General features: G+C 37.7%; 1 protein-coding gene across 1 annotated transcript in view; it reads right to left on the bottom strand.

Annotated features, from left to right (window-relative positions):
- PARD3 (par-3 family cell polarity regulator) overlaps nucleotides 1-25,157 on the bottom strand; it is a 432,956-nt gene that overhangs the window by 380,508 nt on the left and 27,291 nt on the right. The window contains 1 exon segment of the mRNA XM_027648420.1: nucleotides 21,688-21,789. Within this exon segment, the coding sequence (XP_027504221.1) occupies nucleotides 21,688-21,701 (14 nt within the window). The 5' untranslated portion in view covers nucleotides 21,702-21,789.

Raw genomic sequence — 25,157 nt, forward strand, 5'->3', positions numbered from 1 at the left:
TTTAAAGTATTTTTTTGTTTGATCAAAGCATGAGATACAGCTGCTTCATTTTACAAGCCCAACTCATATGCTGATCTAAACAGTATGAGCTAAGACAAGCAAGATCCAAATATGCAACAAGTTTTCAATTTGAGGGTTTGAGAATCATGAAGTGTTTACTAAAATGCAGCAAAAGATTAATGTGTTAATCTCTGCAAGTTACCAAAACATAAATTCACTGAGTACATCAATACATATCTATCAACTTCAAGAGTAATTTAAAAGTAGCCTATCTGGGCTCCATATCACTGGGCTGTTACATTCGAAAATGATTAAGAGCAGGTAAGAGCAGTTTCAAATATTTATTTAACCTGGATTCAATATCCATATGGCATCAAGGAGGTCCTTTGGAAATCTGAAGGAAACCCTGACCTTTCCATAAGATAAATGCAATACCTTCAGAGGGGCTAGTTAAGCACTTTCCTTCCCAATAAAAGTAAAGTGAGCCTACACATAACAGCCTATTTTTTTTATTTTGGCAGATAAAAATACAGTTGTTTTTTGGAATTCATAAAAAGGAAGGGGGTGGGGAAAGGGATGAATGGGTACAACAAGTTTGTTACCCTGATCTTTGCACCAGCAAGCATCATACACCAGCTCCATAACATCTTTACAGAACAATCCCTCGAATTATTAGCAAATACCCCCAACTCTTTTGCATTTGATTGCAACTCAGAAGATTGAGCATGTGAATGGAGAGGAAAGAGCCAAGAGGCAGAGAACTAGACAGAAATGCCCTGAAGACCTACCCTGCTCTGGTTGGACTCTACTGCCTACAGATACAAACCTTTAACTTGCAAGCTAGTTAAATAAGGGTGGCTCCATATCCAAATAATTAAATAGTTTACTAGAGTTTATTTGCTTACTAAAGCACCACATTATGATTTTGAAGGACTAAAGTCTTGTATTTTTACTAATTAGTAGATGCCAGCTATTATTCTTTTAAGATGTACGACAAGGAAAAAAAAGTTTAATTCCCTGTTCTGTAATCCACATGTAGCTGTTCAGGTGCCTAAATATTGACTCCAAGACATTAAGTCAAAGGCAATGCTAAAGTTACTTAGTTCATTTGCATCTGATTTAAGTGTCTATATTCAGCCCACCTAACTTCTGATGGAGTGTGGAAGAAGGAAGAAAAATGAATTCATTATATTCGTTACATTTCAGTAAATGAACATATTTTTACACGCACAGAACTAGAGTTCAGTGAATTGTTTTATAGCAGCATCAACATTTCTAATAATTCAGGCAATCACTGTCATTCTAAGAAGACAAGAAACAATTGCACCACTGCTCTGCATCTCTTTCCCCCAATGCAAATCTGTCCATGTCCGTGAGCTACTGCCGGTGCCAACGCTCCATCCCCTGTCTGCGAAGAAAACAGGTGCAGCAGGATGATAGGGAAGACATGGGTGTCTCAGGCTGCATCTGCAGCGCTGGTATTGTACCCAACCAATGCCATAAAATGAAACACTGCCCAGTGTCATTCATCAAAGCAGCATGACAGTGTCAAGAAAAGAAATATGTTCTCTGCTGACAACTTGCTCTAATGAAAATGCATTGCAATATTTTAAAAAGATTTCAAAGCTGACTTCTATTTCTGACAGCTGACAGATTTATGACAGCTATTTTGATGAAAAATGTGCAACAAGATTAACAATATTCAAAATAAAGGAATCAATGTAGTCTGCCTGAACACGCCAAAGTACTAATAGAGGAAGAGAAGATAACTCAGTAAGCAAGAACTGTAAAAGAGACCTAAGGCTGCTTAATAGCAATGTTTCGAGTTTACAATATTTAAAAAGTTGGAACAGTCCTTAATAAACAAATTGACTTCGAGAGTGACAGACTGTGGGACACTGCAGTTCTCACAAGCACAAACACTTTGTGATTGACCTTGCTCTCAAATAAACCAGAATGAAAGCAATGAAAGACAAATAAACAGTGGAGTTATTGCTACCTCAGTTTTTTTGGGTTTTCTTTTCAAGAAACAGGAAACAATTGTGTGGGTTTTCTTTGGTTTTGTGGGGTTTTTCTTTAAAGAATTAGCAGATGAAGCAGAAAACTACACTATGAAAGATTTCCACGACTCAAAGATGACCAGCACAGAAACAAGTAAAGCATTTTTAAGTTTATAGTAATCTTTCTAACCACTTATTTATTATGTATCACATACAGTGAATATAAGTTCAAACCCCTGTGCAAAAATTGTTTTGATTATTAGGAATAACTATAACCACCATCCTGCTCTTCTCTACTTTAACTTCTTTCCAACTTTTGGTCATAAATTCTATCCTGTGCTTCAGCGACCACTCAAGGGCAGATTTGTGAAACCATAATATTCCTACAGAAGTTCTGTCTCTGCTTGAGTACAAAAACAAGAGGAGTTGGAAGCCATTGTGCAGCAGGAAACCTGACGTATTTGCCATCATGGAAGCATAACTAACAGAACTGTCATGCTGCAAGGGATGGCTACAAACTCTTCAGAAGGGACAGGCAAGGAAGGACATGTGGTGGGGTAAACCTGTATATGTTAGGACGGTTTTGATTGCCTAGAGTTAAATGATGGTGATACTAGGGTTAGGTTTTTATGAGTAAGAATCAGGGGGAAGGCCAACAGGGCAGATCCAGTTAGCCCTTGCTAACTGGAGAGGTGCCAGGTGACTGGAAGCTGGCAAACATGATGTCCATCTACAAGAAGGGATGGAAGGAAGATCTAGGAAACCACAGGCCTGACAGCCTGACCTCAGTGCCAGGAAGGTCATGAAGAAGATCATCTTGAGTGCCATTGCACAGCAAACACAGGACAACCAGGGGATCAGGCCCAGACAGCAGGGGTTTATAAAAAGCAGGTTCTGCTTGACCAACCTGATCTCCTTCTGTGACAACGTGACCCACTTAGCGGATGAGGGGAAGGCTGTGGATGTTGTCTACCTAGTAAAGCCTTTGACACCATTTCCCACAGCATTCTCCTGGAGAAACTGGCTGCTCATGGCTTGGATTAGTGTACTGTTCACTGGGCAAAAAATTGGCTGGATGGCCAGGCCCAGACGCAGTGGTGGTGAATGGAGTTACATCCAGCTGGCAGCCGGTCACCAGTGGTGTCCCCCAGGGCTCAGTACTGGGGCCAGTCTTGTTTAATATCTTTATAAATGATCTGGATGAGGAGATCAAGGGCAGCCTTCATCAGTTTGCAGACAACACCCAGATGGGTTGGAGTGCTGAACAGCTGGAAGGTAGGAAGGCTCTGCAGAGGGATCTGAACAGGCTGGATCGATGGGCCAAGGCCAGTGGTATAAGGTTCAACAAGGCAAAGTGCCAGGTGCTCTCTTGGGTCACAATAATCCCAGGCAGTGCTACAGGCTTTGGGTAGAGTGGCTGGAAAGCTGCCTGGCAGAAAGGAAACCTGGTGATGCCAGCAGTGTGCTCAGGTGGCCAAGAAAGCCAATGGTATCCTGGTTTGTACCAGCAACAGTGTGTCAGAGCAGGACTGCGGCAGTGATTGTCTCTCTGTACTCAGCACTGGTGAATCTTGAGTACTGTGTCCAATTCTGGGCCCCTCACTACAAGAATGACACTGAGGTGCTGGAGCGTGTCCAGAGAAGGGCAATGAAGCTGGGGAAGGGTCTGGAATACAAGTCTGATGAGGAGCAGCTGAGGGAGCTGGGGGTGTTTAGCCTGAAGAAAAGGAAGCTTGGGGGTGACCTAATCTCTCTCTACAACCATTTGAAAGGTGGTTGTAGACAGGTGGGAGTTGATCTCTTCTCCCAGGTAACAAGAGGAAATGGTCTTAAGTTGCACCACAGAAGCTTTCGATTGAATCTCAGGAAAGATCTCTTCACAGAAAGGGTTATCAAGCATGGAAACAGGATGCCTAGAGAAGAGTTTGAGTCACCACATGAGACATCTCACTGTTTCTGACCATACTGAAACCTAGAGTAATAAAGGCTGTGGGAGAAAAAAGAAAATTAAAATAACATTGATTTTTCCCAAAGAAATTACCAAAGAAGAAAAGCTGTCAGTCACGAATGTTGATAGTATCTCAACAGATGAGAAGAAGCCAGTTACAGCAGAAGTATGAAATATGAGCATCACTCTCTCAGTACTTTGTATTTATTTTAAATAACAGATGAAGAGTCATTAATATTTACTGTATTTCAAATCAGTCAGATAATGCAATCTTCAGCCTGAAGTCATATTAGGCACCAGCTGGTTAGATGGATGTCATCTGTCAAGGGCTGTTCTTCTAAAAGCCACTAATACTGTCAGGGAAAATTACATTCTACAAATCAAAAGAACATAAGTGTTTGAACTGAAACACATATGAAATCAGACAGTTCCCACTGGATTTTCCCTATGTGCTATTACCTCCATGATCAATTCACACTTCAAGTGACAGAAATTGCTGAGAAAGCAAAACATTGCTTGCTTTCTATCCGAGAACTATACTTTGAGCCGTGGGACATATTTTTAGATAATTAAAATTAATGTTCCTTCCTTTTGTCAAGAAACATTAAAATCAACCTGCTATAAAGCAAAATGTTCACTTACTCTTGTACAGAACAACAGAGGGTAAAACTTTTTTGCTATTACAAAAGTGACAACATGTTAGTTGGAAATGAGATAAAATCCTTCTCCATTAGTAAATTCTGTAACATTAAAGCACAATTTTTTCTAATCGTATTAAAATGAAAAGAAAGAACATTCACTCAGAACTTCAGTGACTGTTCAAAATACATGTCAAAATATTGCTTTTTTAGTACAAAACCCCAAAGTTTTACACCACACAAGGGTCATCATTCCACAAAAAGTGGTAGAGCACTTTTAAGTACTGAATTATACTAAAATACTACTTTTCTGTTTCTGCTAAAGTGCTGGGAATATGAGCATTTTGAAATGGAGTGTCAGCAGTAGGTATGTCAAAATCATTCTTCTTCTTTTCTTTTTTTCCGTCGAGCTTGTATTCAGCATGTTTTTTCCCCCGTAGCCAGAACAGAATGACTAAACCTAGAAACATATTATTGCAGCTAACAGTATCTTCTGAAATGCATCATCCCATTTTGAGAATGCAATGCTGCACAATAAGCAGCATGAAAAATACATAGAAATAGAAGAGACTGTAGAAGTCAGGTAGGGATTTTATGAAAAAATCATGCTGCTTCCCTGCTAATCAGGGAATGCCATCAAGAATTTTAAATTAATAACCAGTGTGCAGCAGTTCTGGCTGTGTGCCAGATGGATTTGTAGAGTGGGTTTGTAGAAAAGGATGGGGAGATCCCTCCTGGACAGCACTTGGAAGGTGAAGCAGGCATGAGTGTAGCTGGTATGTCCTGTGACAGTCACCACCACGGTAGAGGCTGGACCACAGGATATACAAGGAGATGCCAAGAAAGCTGGGTTTGTTCAGTTTTAAGATGAGGCTAAAAAGAGAATCTTGTTGTTGTCATCTATAGCCTCCCTAATGGGAGGGCAGACAGAAAACAGAGCTGGGATCTTCTGGGAGGTGACCCAGAAGTGGGAGGAGAAGCAACAGTCACACTAATTGCAACACTGGGAATACAGATTAGGCTTTGGAAACACTTTTTTACCTTGGCAGCAAATACTGAAACAGGTGCACAGAGAGGCTATACAAGCTCCATCCTGGGAGATGGAGCCAGGCCCATCTCAGGCCCTCTTTGCAGAAGGGGGTTGGACTTGGTGACTCACAGAGGTCCCTTCCACCCTCAGTCATTCTGTAGCTCTGTGACTCTGTTTCGTTTCTCACTCTCCTTGGTACATGCCTACATTTCAACAACAGATCAAAAGCATTCAAGTGGGTATTTGCCGTAACATCCACAGCTCTGGTGGCAGCAAAACTGCTCCCTCCATACAGAGTGCTCCTTGCAGCAGAGGACTTTGTCTCTACCCCTTCTTCCATGACCCCTGCCCTTTTTTTCTGGTAGGGTTATCAGCACCCTGACTCCACTCTTCACAACCAACAGTGCTGGAGCCAGAGAGAGGTGGGAAGTATAGCCATGGCCAGGGGGAGTATGAGGCCACTCTCCTCTGCAGCACAGCCACAGCCTTAGATCAGCTGAAATCCATCACATAGCCACACCTTTAGGAACCAAAAATCATGTTAACTCTGACATGAGCTATAACAACAATTACTCAGGCAGAATTAAAAGTAATAGCTCAATTTACATCAGATGAACCTCTAAATTGTCAAAGTAAAGCCTAATATTTTGCTTGCATTAAAGAAATCACCAACTAAATTGGAAAACCTCCTGGCAACATGCTGTTACTTCAACACGACAGCAAAATATTTCTTGAGATGGTATGACTGTATGTAATGTCATCATAACTTATGGGACAAGGCACCAAGGGCAGGAACCCACCACCTCTGGGAGAGGGCAACTTCTCTCTCAGTACACTGGAAATCGGCAGAGAGAAAGACACCAACTAACACCATCACAGCAAATGCCGCCAAGGCACGAGGATTTACACTGCTGTAGGGAACACCTAATCTACCACATCTCCACAAACAAGCCTCAGTAAGAAAAGGAAAGCAAAAATTCAAGGCTCATGATGGCCAAGCCTCTCACTGCCATGCCACTCTGCTCTGATTTTACTCTGTGTTTAACTGACAGTGGGCCTGTTTCACCAGCTACGACCCACCTTAACCTGCTATGACCACAGTTTTAATAATAGCTAACCACTATGGTTAACATCTTCCTATGCTCCACAGGGAATGAGTTTTGCTAGACCAAGTTTCTTCTAACAAACCAGCTGCCAGACAAACCTACACTCTCTTATCTCCCACTGCTTACACATATCACATGTTTTTTCTCTTTACATGCTTGTCTGGTTTCATTTTAAAAGAAACAGGATCAGATTTTTCACAACAAATCCTGAGCGCTCACACTTAAAGCTGACTTCTTTCTCCCCAGACAGGGCATTTGAGATGCCCCAGAGACTTCAAAACAAGCTCTTGCAAAAAGTAGGAAGAAAATCAGTAGAAGAAAAGTACTCACAGATCATGGTTTTCAAAAATTACATCTGAAATTAATTATTTGAGATTCCTCTCATCCCCAATTTTTCTTTACTGCTTAGTTATCTAACAGACTACAAATCATTTGCTTTGCTGGTGCTATGGGTTTTGCTCACCAGACCTGGACACTTGGCACATCTACTATGTATGCTCTTTATCACAGAGTTTAATGTGGAAAGCCATTGCTCTCTCTGAGCAGTCCCCTCCCCTCACACCCCCAACCTCCCCAGTGTCATTTTTCCACTCAGTCTTTCTATCTAGTAAGAAAGCACAAAGTGTAACTCACAGGCCTTTGCCTGCTCTCAGAAGTTCATAACAAGGAATCTGGAGCACTCCTATTAACTGAGCCATATTTAAACACAGGGATTGGAAGATTTTCTAACAACACCCTCTTTGTGTGTATTGTTCCGCATCTGCAATAGCGGGCAGTAAACTCCACACGGTTCTGGAATTATATAGTTTGAAAGAAAAGGGGAAAACAAGTTTGTCAGCTCAATTCTATGGCACTCTCTGGAAGGAAAATAGGAATATACATGAACAAACCACAAATCTGCAGTCTATGCAAGCACTTTTTACTGTTGTATGAGCCTGAAACTCTGCCAAGTTCCAAAACGTTGTATCCAAAACATAAGTAGTTATCAGAAAAACAGTTTCAGATCTTAATTAATCCACTGAGGCTCCAGCCCATGTCATAGTAATCAGTCAGCCGGCGCTGACAAAGTGAAATAGGACTTGAGAGGCTCTCACAAAACAGCTAAAAATAGCATCAGATCTCTGTTATGTTCCCCTGCACATAAGGATCTTGCTCTCAAATTTTTCCTTTTCTTACTCATAGGTTTTGCTTCATGGAACTAAATTTGTCCTTCATTCAAAACATAAAAAGAGGCAATCTCTTCTCCTAAAACTATCAAACATTTCACACATTATGTAGCATAATGCTCATATACCTGAAAAGGCCAGCTGACATATTTCTGCAATGTGGTTCTTCAATTAATATGACAGTATCAGCAGCCAGTGAAAGTAATTACCATCATAAGTAACTTCATGGGAAGATTATCTTGAAAGAGATTAATTTCTACATTAGATGAAATATTTGATATTGTTGGGTTTGAACACTTTATGACTTTCAATTTCTAATAAGTTAGCTAAACTAGCAACAACCAAAAAACAAAAAGCCCCTCCCCCCAAAAAAAAATAGAAAAACCTACAAAAAAAACAAGCAAGAAAAGTGCAGCAATTTGCCTTGAACATAACCACATCACTGCAAATCAGAAAATGCGACAAATGCCTTTTTAAAATGTTCTCATATTCTCATTACTACTTTACCAGTGATTTAATAATTTTAATTTTTTTTTGGAGGGGGGAAATGTCAAAATGAAAATTTGTCAAAAAAAAAAAAAATCAAACTGCAAAAAAGGGAGGTCAGCAATACAAAGGCCAAGGAAGCAGAAAAGGATTTTGTAGCGTATTGTGACTTAGAGAGACTTTGATTGATATCAATCTACCAAAACATTTAGAAAAGTAATTTTGGCTTGCATCCCTGTATAAGCAGAAGCAGAGTCTTGTTCCTCCAGGGAACCACCCAAGTAAAACCACATATATTGTGAGCAGCAAAGTCTACTATTGTCTCCTAAAACAGCAAAGACCAAAGCACAGTTTTAAATATTCTCAGATGTCAAACATCTATTAGAAAAATGTAAAAAAAAAAAAAGAAAAGAGAGACTTGATCACCAAAGAAACAAAGAAGAGCATTTTTAAGTTACATTTCTCCTGGTGCAGTAACTGAACTACTAATTACTCAATAACTCAGGCCTGGGATGAGCCTGCATAACCACCAGAGTTACACTGTACTGAGCAGAGTTAGGTCTGGCTGGTTGAAAACTGATCAGATTCTGGTAACTTCAAACCCACAATTTTCTTCAGTATTTTATAAGTTCAACAGTAAAAAATGCATTTGTGCTTTGTGTTCACCATCATTTCCAATACACATAAAAGTATGTGTATTGCCACTGTGGGAAGAGGGGGAGGGCAGGGAGGAGGTAAGAATGGTTTTGTCTCACTTAATTATAATGATCTAAAAAACAAGACCAGGCCTGCAGGAAAAATTAACTTTTCTTATAGTTAACTGGAGCATTTAGAAGGGGAAAAAATACATTCTTCAGATCTATCCAGTACACAAAATTCAATCAGAAAAGAGGTTCGCCTAGAGTGCTTCATTTCAGCTATATCACCCACTAATGTACTAACCAAGCCAAAGTAGTAAAAGTTTCTAAAAATTACTCCTATAATTCTGAATCTATGAGTACTGCAATTCAGACACACATCCCTGTGAACAATGACTTTTAGTAAAACACTTTTTCTGGACGTGACACCATAAAAGATTAAGTTGAAGCAGATGAATTTTTTTTTCCTTTTCAATAAAAATAGAATTTAGAGTATTAAATAATTAAATCAACAAGAATACACATTCAGGACTTGTTCAAGAAACAGCCTGAATTCTGTAATTGAGTATATTTTTCATTAACCACTAGAGGTCACACAGTAACCATGGCAGCTATCCAAAAGATGAGAGGACTCAAGAATCTTGTGGTCTGGTAAAATCAAAATAGAGGGGCACTCACTGATTTGCACCTACAAATGAAATTATTAAATTAATTTGAGTAGCTCACAGATGCCATTTGGAATTTTACATCTTCAGAAAATTAAGATCTATGTTTTTTACTTTTGAAAAACACATCCAATAATGGGGGGCGAGGGGGCGAGATTGTCTGAGCTTGCTGCCCTTTTGAAGGTTTTTCTGATTTCTCCAAATATTTCCTCATTTAAAACTTCCAGAACTTCATTTCAAAGAAAACGGCTTCAGCTATGACTATAATTAACACTAAAGAATCACAATAAGCTGGAACATGCTAAGATTTTACTAGTCAGTGTCTTGCTATTTAAATAGGCATTTGAAGATTCCAAGAACAACAAAAATAGTATTAAAAACACATATGATCCCCCCACACTTCAAATTCATTGTCTTTTTAATCTAATACCAAAGTTTACACTGGACACAATAACTTAAATTCTCTTCAATCTGAATGGACATATTCCCTCAAAATTTAGGTGCAGTTGTAATGGTCAGGGCCTACCAACCATCTCTTGACCAACTCACTACTTGCTTGTGAGAAATTCACTTATACTGCTAATGAAACTCTAGTCTATTTTAAAGCATTTGCAGAAACACTATTCCCAAAGTGTTAAAATGCTTTATGTTCTACACAGCTAATTAAAAATTCCCTGTAAAGTTCCTTTAAACCCTTTAAAAAGGCATCCTGTGCACAAAAATGCAGAGTGAGAGATGCCTTGTAGTCAGTGATCCTGTAGTCAGTGGTCCTTTCACACTGGATTAAACTGGGGATCAGTATACAAATATATTTTATGAATTGGCTCACTTTTTATTCCATTTACTGCAGTGCACACTACATCTTCTCTTTGAAGAAATTTCATTTAATTAGATCCCAGCTACAAAAGATAAAGGAAAGTCTTTTGCTATGGTAGAACAGCACTGCCAAGGCATTAAACTGCCCTCTAACCCTAAGAACTGGTCCCACCAGAACAGGTGCTGCTGCTGACTTGCATTACCTGTTCTGGAATAAGTAAAATATTTCACTCCCTAAAGCTCTCAGTCTGGTACATTTCAACATAAAAAAAAAAAAAATAACAATAGTGAAGAGCAGTGGAACAGTTGTAATCTGAATAATAATTTCAAAAGTTTCAGCACCCATCATGTTTTTCAGCACAACAGACAACACTACCAAAAGCTCACAGGGCACATATTGCATTATAGGAGCAATTCCTTGGTACAAAACAGAAATCATAAATAACGTCTTAAAAGCCGAAAAGATGCAGACTTCTCTTGCCATAAAATTAACACCACAAGTTTAGCTAGCTCTTCAGAAATATTACAGAAAAAAAAAATCCAGCTTTACCTGTACACAAGCTTGTATGTGCACACATCCATATTCACACACAGACCACAAATCAGCAGAGAATGCTTTCCACTTCATAGTAACACAGCAAGTTTTACGATCCCTATAAAAATTTAGGAGGTAAGGATATTTTGTTGATAAATATCCAAATACAAACCTGCTTCTTCTGTGCCTGCCTTTTCTGAGCACCTGATGTAGCTGACTTAAAGCTAAGAGACTTGGACTGTCTCCTAACTTTCACTGAATCTCTCCGGCGATCATATGAAAAAGACGACGACTTCTTTGTAATTTTCCTCTTAGGTGTGTCTGCCATTTCATCCAAAGTATGGTTATCTTCAAGTAAACAGCGTCCCAAGAAAATAAAAACTCGGTATCATCAAGCTTCCACCAAGCTTACACGAAATAATCTTCAATCCTATAGGAAATGTAGCGGCCTACAAGGAATGGAGCCCACCCAAGAACAACTTCAGTTCTTCCAACAGGTTGTACAAATGAAAAAAGCCGATGGTCCTGCAATGCTGTATGTCACTGAAGAGCAGGCAGAACTCCTTCTTGCTGTATAAACTCGAACAGGCTTCAGCAGTGATGCTAATCTGAAAACGTAGTGACTATCCTGCTGAGCACGCTAAAGGTGAACAGGAGGTAGTTCCCTGAACACCAACAGGGTGTGGAAGTACACCAACAGGGTGTGGGGATGAAGCAGAAGACTTTGGGTTCAAAGCATCTTCTTAACTCCTTCCTTCCTGGGCTACTGCTAGGAAGGTAAATGAAAAGTCAAACTGGTAAAAGCTCACCAAAGAAGACAGCATTATTTTCTTCTCTTTGGATCCTAATGCACTTTCTAAAAGAACCTTTAGCATGAGGTAGCTGCCCCATTAAATGCATTAAGGGCCCTGTTTTAATCCAATTTAAATATTCCCTTTTCTCTCTTTGTCAGTAAGACTATTCACACTACAAACTTATGAGGTACTCTGACTGCTAAGTCAACTAGAAAATAAAGTCCATGACTATGTATGAATCCTTCCTGGGAAAAAACTATGAAATTACAGCACTCTTCTTAAGACCTGTTGGTATCAACGGACAAGAGGGTAACACTAATGAATTCTCATCCTAGCGACAGTGTGGGAATCTTATCAGACAGCTGAGGTTGCAACTTTTGTATCAGGACTGTCTTTAGGTAGGAACATTTCTCTTGCACAAGGTATTAGTCAAGTAACACTACGAGGGTGTAGAGCCCCAAGACTTGCTGTTATTGATTTCCATTAAGCAAAACATATACAAAGTGCAGAGGTCTACAAACTTAACACTGAGATTTAATCCATGTTGAAAGATAAGAAGGAAAAGTACCTTTTGACAAACTCAGGCCATTGTGCAGGGTCTTTTCTAGAAACTTTTCCTTATTTTATTCATGACACTACTTCACATACAAAACAACTGTGAATAATTTATACTTGCAGGATTATTCATTACTATAATTAAGCTTTAATATGGGTCAGTCCTCTAGTGTATGAGTCTCACCACCTCTGTTAGGAAATATCTGTGAAGCTGGAACAGCATTTCTTTAAAGACCTGCTGGTATCAAGGAGTAAGAGTGTAGTGCTAATGAATTCCCATAACCAATCTTTCCTGCAACTTCTTCCTTTGTTGTAGGATGAATAATATACCTCTAGGACAAAGTGATATTACTAAAGTTAACGAAAATCCATCAGAATGTCATGCATGTATTAGCCATAATGGCCTAAATTCTAGACTCACTATACATTTCTGTGGAGATTTACACTGTGAAGAATTAGAAAGCACTGCTTCACATTATCTACAACCACATCTAACTAGGGAATCTGTCATTATTACAGGACATACCAAAAATCCATTATTAAATATTTTTAGTAAAAAGTATCTCTTAATTGTGATGTGTTTATAATACCGTAGCAGTCATCATCCATAGCCACATATTGATCTTCAGTGTTACTAATACTAGACACACTGAGACCATCATCATTTCAACACTCTCTGTGGTTTTCACCAAAGTTTAAAGAAATTCTTTCTCACAAACTGAGATCCTACTTAAATTACCAGTTCCCATGATTTACAAGCATCACCTTTTTGAAGAGTAAAAAGCAGATAATTCGGCATTATGTGGGCTCGCAAACCATGACATCTTAAGAAAAAATATGTCCTCCAAAACTTCTTTAAGCATCTACAGCATTTGATAAAAATCACAGGTATTCTGATCTGTCAGAAAAATTAAGGTCAAGAAAAGTTTGCAAACCTTCTGAAGATAGTTACAACAGTCTCATCATTCTTGTTTGCACAAAAATTAGTATTAGCAATTAAGACTGACAAAGGCACAAATAAACTTTAAAAATGCATCTGATTTTGTATCAAATACAAAGTACAATACTGATAATTTCACTTCAATTGAAAAAAACATTAGACCTAAAACAGGTGCAATAAATGTAACAGGAATTATCAGCAACAGTGAAAGGCCTCCCGAACGAGAGGAAGTAAACTACAAAGGAAACTGAAAAGGAGAGGTCCTTAAAATCATTAAAGGTCTGGTTTATATTTGTTCACAGTTCCCCTAAATAAAAGAATCTGCAGCACTCAACAAATACATTTTGAAAACAAAAGGTAGTATTCTAAATAGAAAACATATCTCCTTTCATTTATTTTGATAATGAAAACTTCAGTTTGATTTGACGCCCCAGATCTTGCACTGAAAAAGACAAAGAGCAATTCCTCAACGACACCTTTGAATCTACAGTCATTTACAGTTTGCTTCTTACAACCTCTTTTCAAGGCTGAGATTTTAGTCCATTTAGACACTGCTGCTAGAGAAGCCTTTAATTTATACCTGCAGTCAATGCTGTCATTTGCTCCGTGCTTTTTGCTATTTCTACAAAATCTTTTTTGGTTGCTTCATTTGTGGCTGGAGGAAGTAGAAGTCTCACCAGCAGCACACATAGCAGAAGATTCTACCACCCGTTCCCTTCTTCACCCCTTACTTCACCACAGGGACCACTCTGGCAACTCCACAGCCACAGGCAGCCTTGCTGCACTGAACAGGAAGGTCTCAGCCCACTCATGCTCCCATTCCTCCCATTCTTCCTGTTCTTCCTTCACACCTCAACCACTCCCAGCAGCAAAGTCCTCTCCCTTTCCTTCTCAGCTGGCCAGATCCTTTGTTGAACTTAGCATATTCATGAAATAGCAGAAAAATACTGGTTATTTTTGCAAGGAAGAGTCTTCTGCCATTTTAGTAAATAAATCTGCTATGAAATGGGTCCAAAGGGTGCCAGAGCACACACACGCTAAGTGGTAAGACAGGGATGAAAATGTGGTGGAGAGGCAGACACAAGGGCAAACTGCTGGAAGCCTTCTTAGACCTGATTATGTCTCACAGAGCTGTACGTTGCACTGTAAGCCACTGTTCCCAGAGGTCTATTGCAAAATCAAAAACATTCTCCCAAACGTAACAGCTAGCTCAGAACTCATTACTTTGTGTATTCAGTTAAAGTAGTCTCTCTCCAAAAACACATCACCTTTGCCAAAATGGTATTACATCCACCATGTGATTGTCTACTCCATGGATGCTTCTGAAACCCTTCATGACCAGCATTCACCATCAACAATTGGTTTCATACACGGTAATGTGATTTGTCACTCCAATATTCAAATCCTCCTTCCCTTCTTTCAGAACAATTGCAAAGATGTTGAACAATACATGCTGTATTTTCAATCTTCCAACCAGTTACATACCCATAAGAGCCTTCCTCTTATTCCATGCCAAGTCTGTGGGGTTTTTGACTGTCCTAACCCAGTCACTGTTGTTCAGGTCTGCCTTTCTGATAATACAGGCACAAAGTATGACTTTCTTGACAACAGTGTCATGACCTTCCCCGGTATATCATACTCATGCATGGGCCTGCTATACCTCAGAGAACAATTTTACTGAAATACTCAATTTTCAGAAGTCAGATTTACCTACAGTAATTCAGATATCCATGGAAACTAATTCACGAATTTATAAATGTCACTCTTCTCCTACCTGGGAATTCCTAGTGCATTATTCAACTGCTTTAGTAATAAAGGAAAGGAATTGGGATATTGCAGTTTACCCCCAAAATAAACAGCAAATCATGAATGGAAATGCTGTCTTCACACAGCTAGAAAAAACTAAGTGACGATGAGATTAATAACTTGAAGAACAGTGCTGAAACAGGTGAAAAACTAAGAACTACAGATGGGAGACAATATTTAGTTACATTTAATATATCTTAGTGATTGGAAAATGCATATTCCAATATTTATATATTATGCCCTGTATTTCCTCACTTCCATGGGTTTTAGTCTCATCCATAAATATTGTAAAGTTAAAATTTAGTTTATTATTAGAAATGTTACAAGTATTTTAATTCCATTCTTTGAAGGAAGACAATATTTGTAACTTCCAAACATGTCTTCACTAAATAGCAGCTGGAAATAAAGGCTGTGTAAATTAGCTCAATTGGTTAGAGCATGCTGCTGATAATGCCAAGTTTGTGGGTTTGATCCCTGTATGGGCCATTCACTTAGGAGTTGGACTCTATGATCCTTGTGGGTCCCTTCCAACTCAGAATATTCTGTGATTCTATAAAAACTTTGATTTTCTACTTTAAATCCATCAGCAACAGACCTAAAAATCATCCCAGTAATAATGAGCCCATAGTGTTAAAACAAGACAACTTGATTGAACTGGACACATTCTGTTTTCACCAATTTTTCAGAACTTCAGTCAATATAAAATTGTCACTCTAAAAGCACAATTAAAATAAAACCCACTGACAAACAGTAGATGACATCAAGAGCCCATTGTTCAAAAACTGAAGGTTTTTAATTTTTTAACAGAAAATAATCATTGAATTGTTACTTGAAGGGTTTCCTTGCCAGTATCAATACTTTCCCAAGCTTGGTGGTTCAAGCAGTTATTTTAAGCTGTTACAAGAAAAGAATGCCTTATGCTCAAAATGTGTTTTGCCAAGTCATTTACAAGTAACAACAAATTGTTTCAAGGTCATCCTGTTTTCCTGGGATACAGGGAATGCAGTGACAGAACAAGCACACTGTGGTAGACATAATCATGGCAATATTTAAAAATTATTCTGATAGAAAGGTTTTGAGGAAAAAAGAAGGGCATACCAATCATGGTATTGTATATACTAAAAATCATATTTCTGAGTAATTTTTTTTTTGCATTTTTAGATTTTTTTTAATCTGTTAATGGCAGAAACAAGAAGTACAAAAAGTTGTTGTTCTTCTCTAGTCGTGGTTTTAGAGTTAAATTCTTAACTTGCAGAGTCAGAGAGAAATCAGAGAATTCAGCTGTAAGTTTACTTAAATGAGGCAGAGACACACAAATTTAGAACAAACAACACTACTTTGAGTATTCTGATTATGTGCTGATGGAAATCTAAAGATAACTCAAGTTTATCTGTGCAACTTTCATCAGCTTTAAAAGTTCTTTAACATTTTTGAGAGAATGAACAGACATGGGGTTACCAGAATCTCATTCTTTCTAACAGCATCCTGCTATCACTGGTCTACTCTGAATTCACTACAGAAATAGAGTCTTGCATAATTGCCCCTAAAAAGAAGAGTGACAGGGCAAAAATCAATAGCAGTGAGATACTGTAATCACAGCTCTCCAGTCCTGAGCTAGCCTTTAACCTTAACATCATAGTGCATTTGCTCAAAATAGCCTTATTTCTGTGTTGGCTTCAAGTTAAACATTTGTTACCAACAAAACACAGTCATCCTTTCCAAACCCACATTTTGTGTATCACACGCTTCTCTAACTCAACAGAGCTTTCCAAGAGGAAGTAAACAAAACAACAGTATTATTTAGAATTGACCATCTGTTTTAACACAAAACCCAAAAGTTCATTTCCTTTCCACCACACTGGGAAAAGGTCCTAATATGCCTTCAAATACGCTCAAAGACTTTTTCCCATCACACTAGAAGCAAGCAGGGACTAAATGCATAATAATGCATTAATAGAGTCTCTGTAGGTCTCCAAAAGCAGATGCAAATGAAACACGATTTCACTGAATTTCAGCAGCAGTTTGTTTAGTTAACATAGTTAACTCTAAATCACGAATGTTTACAAATTCCATTTCAGCACAAATCTATGAAATTAATCTCCATCCCAATCTCACCATTAGTATTCCACTCAAACCATCAACTTCTTGTGTGTCATTCCAGGAGGTTCAAAGTATGTCTAAACAGCAGTAAGCACCAACACCATCCTGAACTGACAGTGACCTGGGTCAGATACGAACACCACACACACTGTGCTGAGCACGAAACTTCATTCCAGGCAAGACCAAACCATATTCCTCTGGTTTTTATCTCTGCACTGAGTGGGCCTAAGTATGAATTATGCAGGGTGAAGAGCTGGCTGAATATTTGAAAATGTTAAGTCAAGCAAAGAAAGCCCATGCCTGCCTTAGTTTAGAGAAATAAAGCCAGGCTGTAAATCTAAGCATACACAAAATTACAGTGATTATTTTTAAGAACTAGTGTTGAATTTATTAGGAAAGAGATAAAGTAAATTATAAGATGCTAATGCTTTTATATTTACAGGTTGCTAATCCCAAACTAGTAAAAAAATAATACATTTGAGCAAATTAATTTATGTGTAATTGACATTATGTTCCTACCTACACTGTTCCAAAGTAGCTCTATTTGCCCAGCTGCTCACCACAACCAGTGGCTCTTAATGGCAGATTCTTCTTGTTCTCTTGGGAAGAAAAACCTCTGTTTTTTTTAGGAATGTAGCTACACCAAACACAGACATTTTGATCTCTGAAGTTTCCAGTAAGCAACAGTCTGAGCGTTATTATGCAGGAAAAAATTACATATAATTGCACATAAAATAATTTTTTTAAGTTGTCCAAAATACAGATTACTGTTTCAGTGAGAATTCAGCTGGGAGCAAGTTATATTCATGAACATACTTTTCTTTTTTTTTTTTTAATGGAAGATTACACCACAACTTCCTGAATATTTTTTCCATGGATAAACAAGGGCCTATGAGATCCCAGAAAATTGTTCCATATTACACCCAAAGTGTGAAGATCACTGAAATGTCTATGTGCCTCGGTCTGCCAGAAGAAAACATAGTTAAGGATGGTTGGATTTCGGCTTTTTTCTGCAGTTGGGCTTTTTCTGCTGCTGAGAATGACCGCCTACTAAAAACTGAACTGAGGTCATCAAGTATGTTATCATCAAGTTGGAAACTAGTCAAGTTGACATATGTTTTTTGAGGGCCTTCAAAGAGAGGGCTACTTGTGCAAGTAGCAGGAATCCAAACAAAACAGGTTGCTAACCTATCTTCAAAATACTGGTCTAATCACTAAATGCACAAGAAACCGGTATTTTTAAAATAATGAGAGCGTGTTATGCAGTGGACTAAACATGAGTTAAAGGGAGTTTTTTCTCTTTTATTTCTTGAAAATAGATATTTGCTATTCATCTGCCCAAGCTTTTCCAGGCCTCTTAACAGTACCGAACATGCTCATATGAGGACTGGAATAGATGCTACTAGTGGAAAACGGGATCTTGTCTCTTGTAGCCAAATATGTTTTAAAAACAATAAGAACCCGTCAACCCATTTGTCTTCATGTATACACAGAGATATAGAAATATAAAAAACACTGACATATTTCAATTGAAAACCATACCTATTTCCAAAGTAAAACCTGGAAAAAAGTTGCATTTCAATAAATTACAAAAAGTTTTCTAAGAAAAAAAATTATTCAAATGAGCATTTATTAATTTTTTGTTTAATTCTGTTATTACCATTAACTGCATTAACCAAGAAACTTCATGTGTAGTGGTATTGTGTAATATGAATGCCCAAGTCACATGCCAGCTAAGTTAAAATGCATTATGCACTTTCTCAATGAACTATGCTAAAGAGCTTAAGAAAAGCTGTTTCAGAAAGGAACAAAGGAACAAACAGCTTAGTATAATCAATTTTTCCATGTAGTTTGTTTCATGTTTTTCTCCTTTTTTTAAGGAGGAACAACACTGAACATCACAAATTATTTCAGAAAGCAACTGGCTAACCCTTACTCATCCATTCTGTTTTAGTAAGTGACATGAGAATACCAAAATATAAGGACAGAAGAAGCTAAATAAAGTCACCCTACCATGCTGCATTTTAATGTGAAGGACACCATCTAAGATACTTCTCTCATTCCATTCAGAACAGCTGCTCTCTCTATGAATCTTTGTATTTGTTGTAGGAAAGAACATTTTCTCCATGGAGACAGTGGAATAGGAGTAAATATATTCTTCACATCACCTAAGAGTTTTATTTTACTACTAATGCAGTTACCTATACAGAACAACAAATCCAAGAGGGTAGGCTGGTCCTTAGCTGCTTTGCATTCTCTATTGTGCTGATATGACACTGTAAAAGTAACATTAAAACGACAAAAATTACATTTATCCCTGGAACTGATCCTTAAGTTTAAAGAACCATGATAAGAACAAACTGATTTTAAAAAGTACGGATGTCAGGTAGTAAACAGCACAACAAACTCCCCTTCAAGAACGTGAGGAAGTTTCTTGTCAAAATGAACACAAAAACATTTAAGTGTTCAGTTTTGCAATATCCTAGATATTTTTGTCCCAATTTAAAAGAGAGAAAAATATAGGCTAATATTTAATTTTGTACACAACTAATACTACAGACCTCAGTAATCACTCAGTTAAATGTTTAGACACCATCTGTTTAAATGCTTTTTTACAAGGTATCCTTAAGTGTACATATATGAAATACCCCCGACTGGAAATATATTCCAAACTTTGCATTCATGAGACCTATATCAGGTTCTGCCAACACAAAACTAGTTGTTACACATGCTATGGAGGCAAAGCTAACAATCCAAAACTAAAGGGAACCAGGAAAGTCAGTTGTAAAACACACTAAGGGGAAACTGAAAAACAATGACTAATGACCAAAATACTTGAAAAGAACCAAAGGTGAAGGTCAAGTGAGAATGACTAATTCAAGGATATAAACCAGTCTAGCACAATGTATGTTTATATTGTACCTTCCTAATCAATACTACAAGGTCCTTTAAAAACAGAAAATTGAACTCATAAGTGCCATCGGTAGAGATAAGTTTGGCAAATGCAGAGATAAATACTATTAATTGCTAGGTATCTTGTCCATCTATACACAAAAACAATACTGTAATAGTGACTGCCTGCTTCAGTTGCAGTCAGAGTTTTTCAACTATTAGTCACGCACATAAAAACACCCACAGAGTTTCACTGTGAGGAATTACCCCACTTGAAGGCAGCAAGGCAAGGTAACAGCCAAAGAATAAGGTCTTGAAGTCACCAGAATTCAAATTTCTTCTGAAGAGAGGAGGACATGAGGAGCTAAGAAGTGCATGATTCAAATAACTGTGTGTATACATACATACATATATATACACATATATATAATTTTAGTAAGAACTTGCACCAGCCTCCTTGAGGCCTGTAAGCAAAAGCTAAATTAATCACACAGTTGAGCACTTCAGTATGAGATAGCCAACTAGAGGTTTTAATTAGCTTTTCATGAAATCTTAGCTGGGCACTATTTTTATGGAAGAAATTCCTGAAAACTCAGCAGTGTTACTCTATACAGCTTGAGTAATCCCAACATTTCAGACAGCGAGGAGTCTCCATATGCCAAGACTCCTCACATAATTTTTCTTTATAAAGTCCTGGCTGAAATAACCATGTAAATTAAATTTTGTCACAAGAAATAATTACAGGCAAAGTATCTATTTCTAAGAGTCATCATTTGGCCACTTTTCAAGGAGCCTTCAGAGTGCCTGTTGCTTCCAACAGTGACAATTAAGGATACTGTCTGTGAAGGAGCGTGGTCCTGAAACACATTTCCAGATTGCAGTCTGTATCAGGCTCAGATGCTCTCAAGAGCTTCAGTAAACACACCTCTTTCCAGAGAAAAGTGGCATATTTCTACATGACTTCACAGTTTGCCACAGTGTTCCTTACCTACCCTTTTTGAACATGTAACACAAAGATGCAAGTACCTATAACCTCAAACAAATAGCCAATAAACAAAAGCCTGTTAGCTGACTGTGACCTAAATCTCTACCTAAAAAAAAAGAATAAAAGCAGTCAAGACCCAGCAGTGTGTAATTATTGTCTCAAGTTCTGTGTAACTAGCAGTTCTGCCACAAATGATTTTCAAAAAACAATCCAACACTCCACAGTTCAGAACCAGTATTTTTTTTGCACATATTCAACTGGTAACACGAAGCTAAAAGGTCGATTTAGAGATTCTTTTTTTTTTTTTTTGCATTATTGTTCCACTGTATGAGGGGGTTTTTTTGTTCTTGCAGCCTTCTTTTCCTATTTGAACTGTTAAACAACAAAAAAGGATGGGAAACCCATTATTTCAATTAAAGAAAAATATGACAGTAACTAGTTTCTCACGTCTGTCAAGCAAACTACATAAAAAATGCTCCAAAACCTCTGTATTGACTCCCACTTTGGGACACATGCAGGAAACACAGAACACTGAAATCCCAGTGCACAGCTTGCACTGAGCTGCCTTTGTAGCCATTTGTACTTACACGGTCTTTGTCATCAGCTACATCACAAAGAATGTCATCGAGATCTAAGATCCCACCATCCCCGTGCTCCAGCCGATGTACTTGTATCCAGTAGTTTGGATCCTGCACAAAAGGAGAAGAAAATAATATCAGACATCACATGCCAACAGAAAAATGTTACCCAACCACGCAGTTAGTATTGCATCCTACAAATGCTTGACATCAAACATCTATTTAGGTCATATTTCTGTAAATAAATGTAAACTGACATGTAAAACCAAAATCCTTTTTTTAAATTGTCTCAGACCAGATATGGAGTCTTCCCACTTTCAGTTTTGTATGAGTCGCAATCCTATCACTGACACATAGGGGAACAGGATTCCCAATGTTACTGAACATATGTACTATATAAAAGGAAAATTATCCTCAGAATAAACTATCTCAGACAGTGGTCAACAGGCACACAACATTATAGGACAGCTGTGAAGGGTGTGGGTTATTTACAGAACTGCTTTAAAGGGTGCAAACCAACATTTAAAAGCCATCAAAGGGCTTTCAACCTGTCCTTTGGAAGAGTCAGTAGATGGAATATCTAAATCTTATACTAAGAACACTTTCTACATTTTAAATAAAAAAGGTACATACACACACATAGATGCATATATATAGATGCATATTTGTGTGTGTGTGGTTTTGTGCTTATACATGCGCCTACCAGTAACTGGGAAGACTGGCTTTATAGTCTTTATTGTTACTTTTGATACCAAAGGAAACCATAAGGAATAAGGTTGTGTCCACAAAGTGTCTCCTGCGTATCGCTACATGACCTGAGGGCTGTTTAGTACTCAACATGCTACTCTTAAAGGATTTGTTTTCTAGCGGGGGAAAGTTACACTGTAAACACGCAACCTGAACATGATACATAATTTTTCTTGCTTCTCAAACACACCCCCAAACAAGACCCCCGGGCTGTTATTCATTGTCTTGCAGTAATGGAACTTCCTCCCTTTTCACTGAGAAGGCGTGACTGCACAAGGTGACTAACGTGAGGACCTTCAAACTTGCAACATCTCGCAAGTTCTTGACTTCCTAAAAATAGCAATTACTATCAGTTTTTTTCAAATATCAGTGTCTAGAAATGGGGAAAAAAAAAGGAAAAAAAAAAACACACCAAAAATAAAAGTTATTAATTAATTAATTAATTAATAACCTCCACTCTAAAAGACCTTGAAAATATTTTGATTTCTTAAAGATGGAACAGGAGAAGAAATGGGACCACCAGAATTCCTCTAAATCCATATGTGTACTTAAACACACTGAACAAAAGAATATCAAGAGATATTCATTTTGGCTTTAATATCCTCAAATTCTATTTATTTGCACGTGCTATATATGCATAGGTCAAATATTTTGGAGAACTTTGATAACTATGAAACTATATGTATAAGTACATCCACCTTAAATACTGCTGTAAGTTATCATCAGATGATGATCAGATTTCAGAATTACATTATAGAGTCATTAGACTAGTCATTTCAGAAATTAAATTACAGACTTTTTTCTCTAATTTCTCTAAGTATTAAATGTCATTACCTCCCATTTCTTCTAAGCAAGCATTTATTATACAATTAACTGGATTTCTAGTATATGGCTTTCCCCTAAGGAGCACTTTCTGTTGTAGCACATTACAAGAGATAATCCAGCATCCATTTTTTAAAAGTAAAAATTCTAGAATAATTAAAAATAGTATTACATAATTTACATTTTCATGCATACAGAGGTGCACATATAGCTACATGATAGAGAAACCTGCTCTGTAAAAAAGGTACATAATGTAAACAGAAGGATAAACTTTTTTGTAAGTTTGAATACTCCACTAACACAGAAAGGGCTGGAAAAAGCCACCTGTGTACAACAGAAATCCTTCCACATTCCTTAAGAAACATGTTCTAAAGGGAAGTCAGCTGAAGAGGTGCCTTTGTAAAGTCTGCTCTGAAATTAAAAGGAAAGAGGATCCTTCCTCACCCTCTAGCCCATTACAAAAATCTCCTCTGCCTCTCATATCTACACCAAAGATTGAAGCACATTTAGGAAGACCCAGATTTTGAAGACACAACTAAACAGACAAGCTATGAAGCATCTTGCACTCCTAAAGGTCTTGATTTGGTTTCCTTTGCTAATTTCTCCATCTCAAAGTCAAGCCAGAATTGAACCATAAGCCAGTCTTCACTGCAAAATCAGAGATGGAAAACCTAGTTAGGGCTTTAAGAGAGTCTGATCCCTCATACGTCACCCACTTGACCATTTATGCTTGCAACACTTAATCTTCTTACTGAAGAATGGAAACATGAAAAATAGATAACTGCAATACTGGCTCAGTGACATAACTACATCCATCAAAACAAACATCACCCAAACTGAAACTACAGCTTCAATATTCCTGTATCCTTGTTTTTTCCTTCCTACCACAACTATTTCCTACCTCCAAGGCAAATGTACAAAAACATTCATGATTACAGAATCAATAGTAGGAACACCCACTTCTAAATCACTATTGTGCTATTCCAGCACGCACAATCTACTTAAAAATAGCTTTGATATATAAGCTGCATCACTTCTGCTAATTACTTCCTTTAAAAGTTTCTCAATATTGCATAAGAAGTTTTAGACAGACTTCATTTTTCCTGCATCACCTATTAGTAGTACCATAGCCTGAACTGCTCTGGTTGCTTTTCCTGTCAGACAAGGTCCTGGTACAAAACAATACATGAGCAAGACCAGACAAGAAATACATAAAACTAGTTTGGCAAGAATTTACTCTGGTGAGATTTGGTAAGTAAATATGAAATAACAATGCAACTTTTCATTAAAGCCTTCTCCAAACGTCAGAGCAGCCCTTCTCTCAAGGCCCTTTTACTCTATTAAAGGTTTTACATAAACCAAGGATTTGGTGGGGGAGGCTTGGGAGGGAAGAGAGGTCCAGGAGAGAAGGGAGTACTTAAATAGAGATTAGTTACACCATAGAGGGGTGTGGGGAAAGAAAACAACAACATTGAAGCTAGTGATTCTACCGAGTTATGAAAATCCACAGTTATTTATGCTTCCAAATTTTAGCAATTATTTCTATATATTAACCAACCAAACAACATGGAAGAAAACAAACTGCATAAATGTTCATATTTAAATTTCTATTCCGTGATCTGTCTAAAATGAACACGATGTTGTGTAAGAGTCAACTCATACGCACTGTTTGCTAAACACAAAAGAAACTGAACCAGACTTGACACTGATTTGAATTCAAGTACTACTACATCGACGTTACAAACATATCTGTATTCACAGCTTGGCCAAGTTGTATTTCTTGATCTCAGCCAGTAAACAAATATTCACAATTCCCTGTGCAATGGCAGTAATACAGTCTTTAAACATTTTCTGAAGCAGTCAGATACACTGTTTTGGCTTAGACCAGTTCTTAGTCATGAAGTGGAAAT

This window comes from Corapipo altera, unplaced genomic scaffold (assembly GCF_003945725.1).
Source record: "Corapipo altera isolate COAL_440 unplaced genomic scaffold, ASM394572v1 47, whole genome shotgun sequence".
NCBI classification, from domain to species: Eukaryota; Metazoa; Chordata; class Aves; order Passeriformes; family Pipridae; genus Corapipo; species Corapipo altera.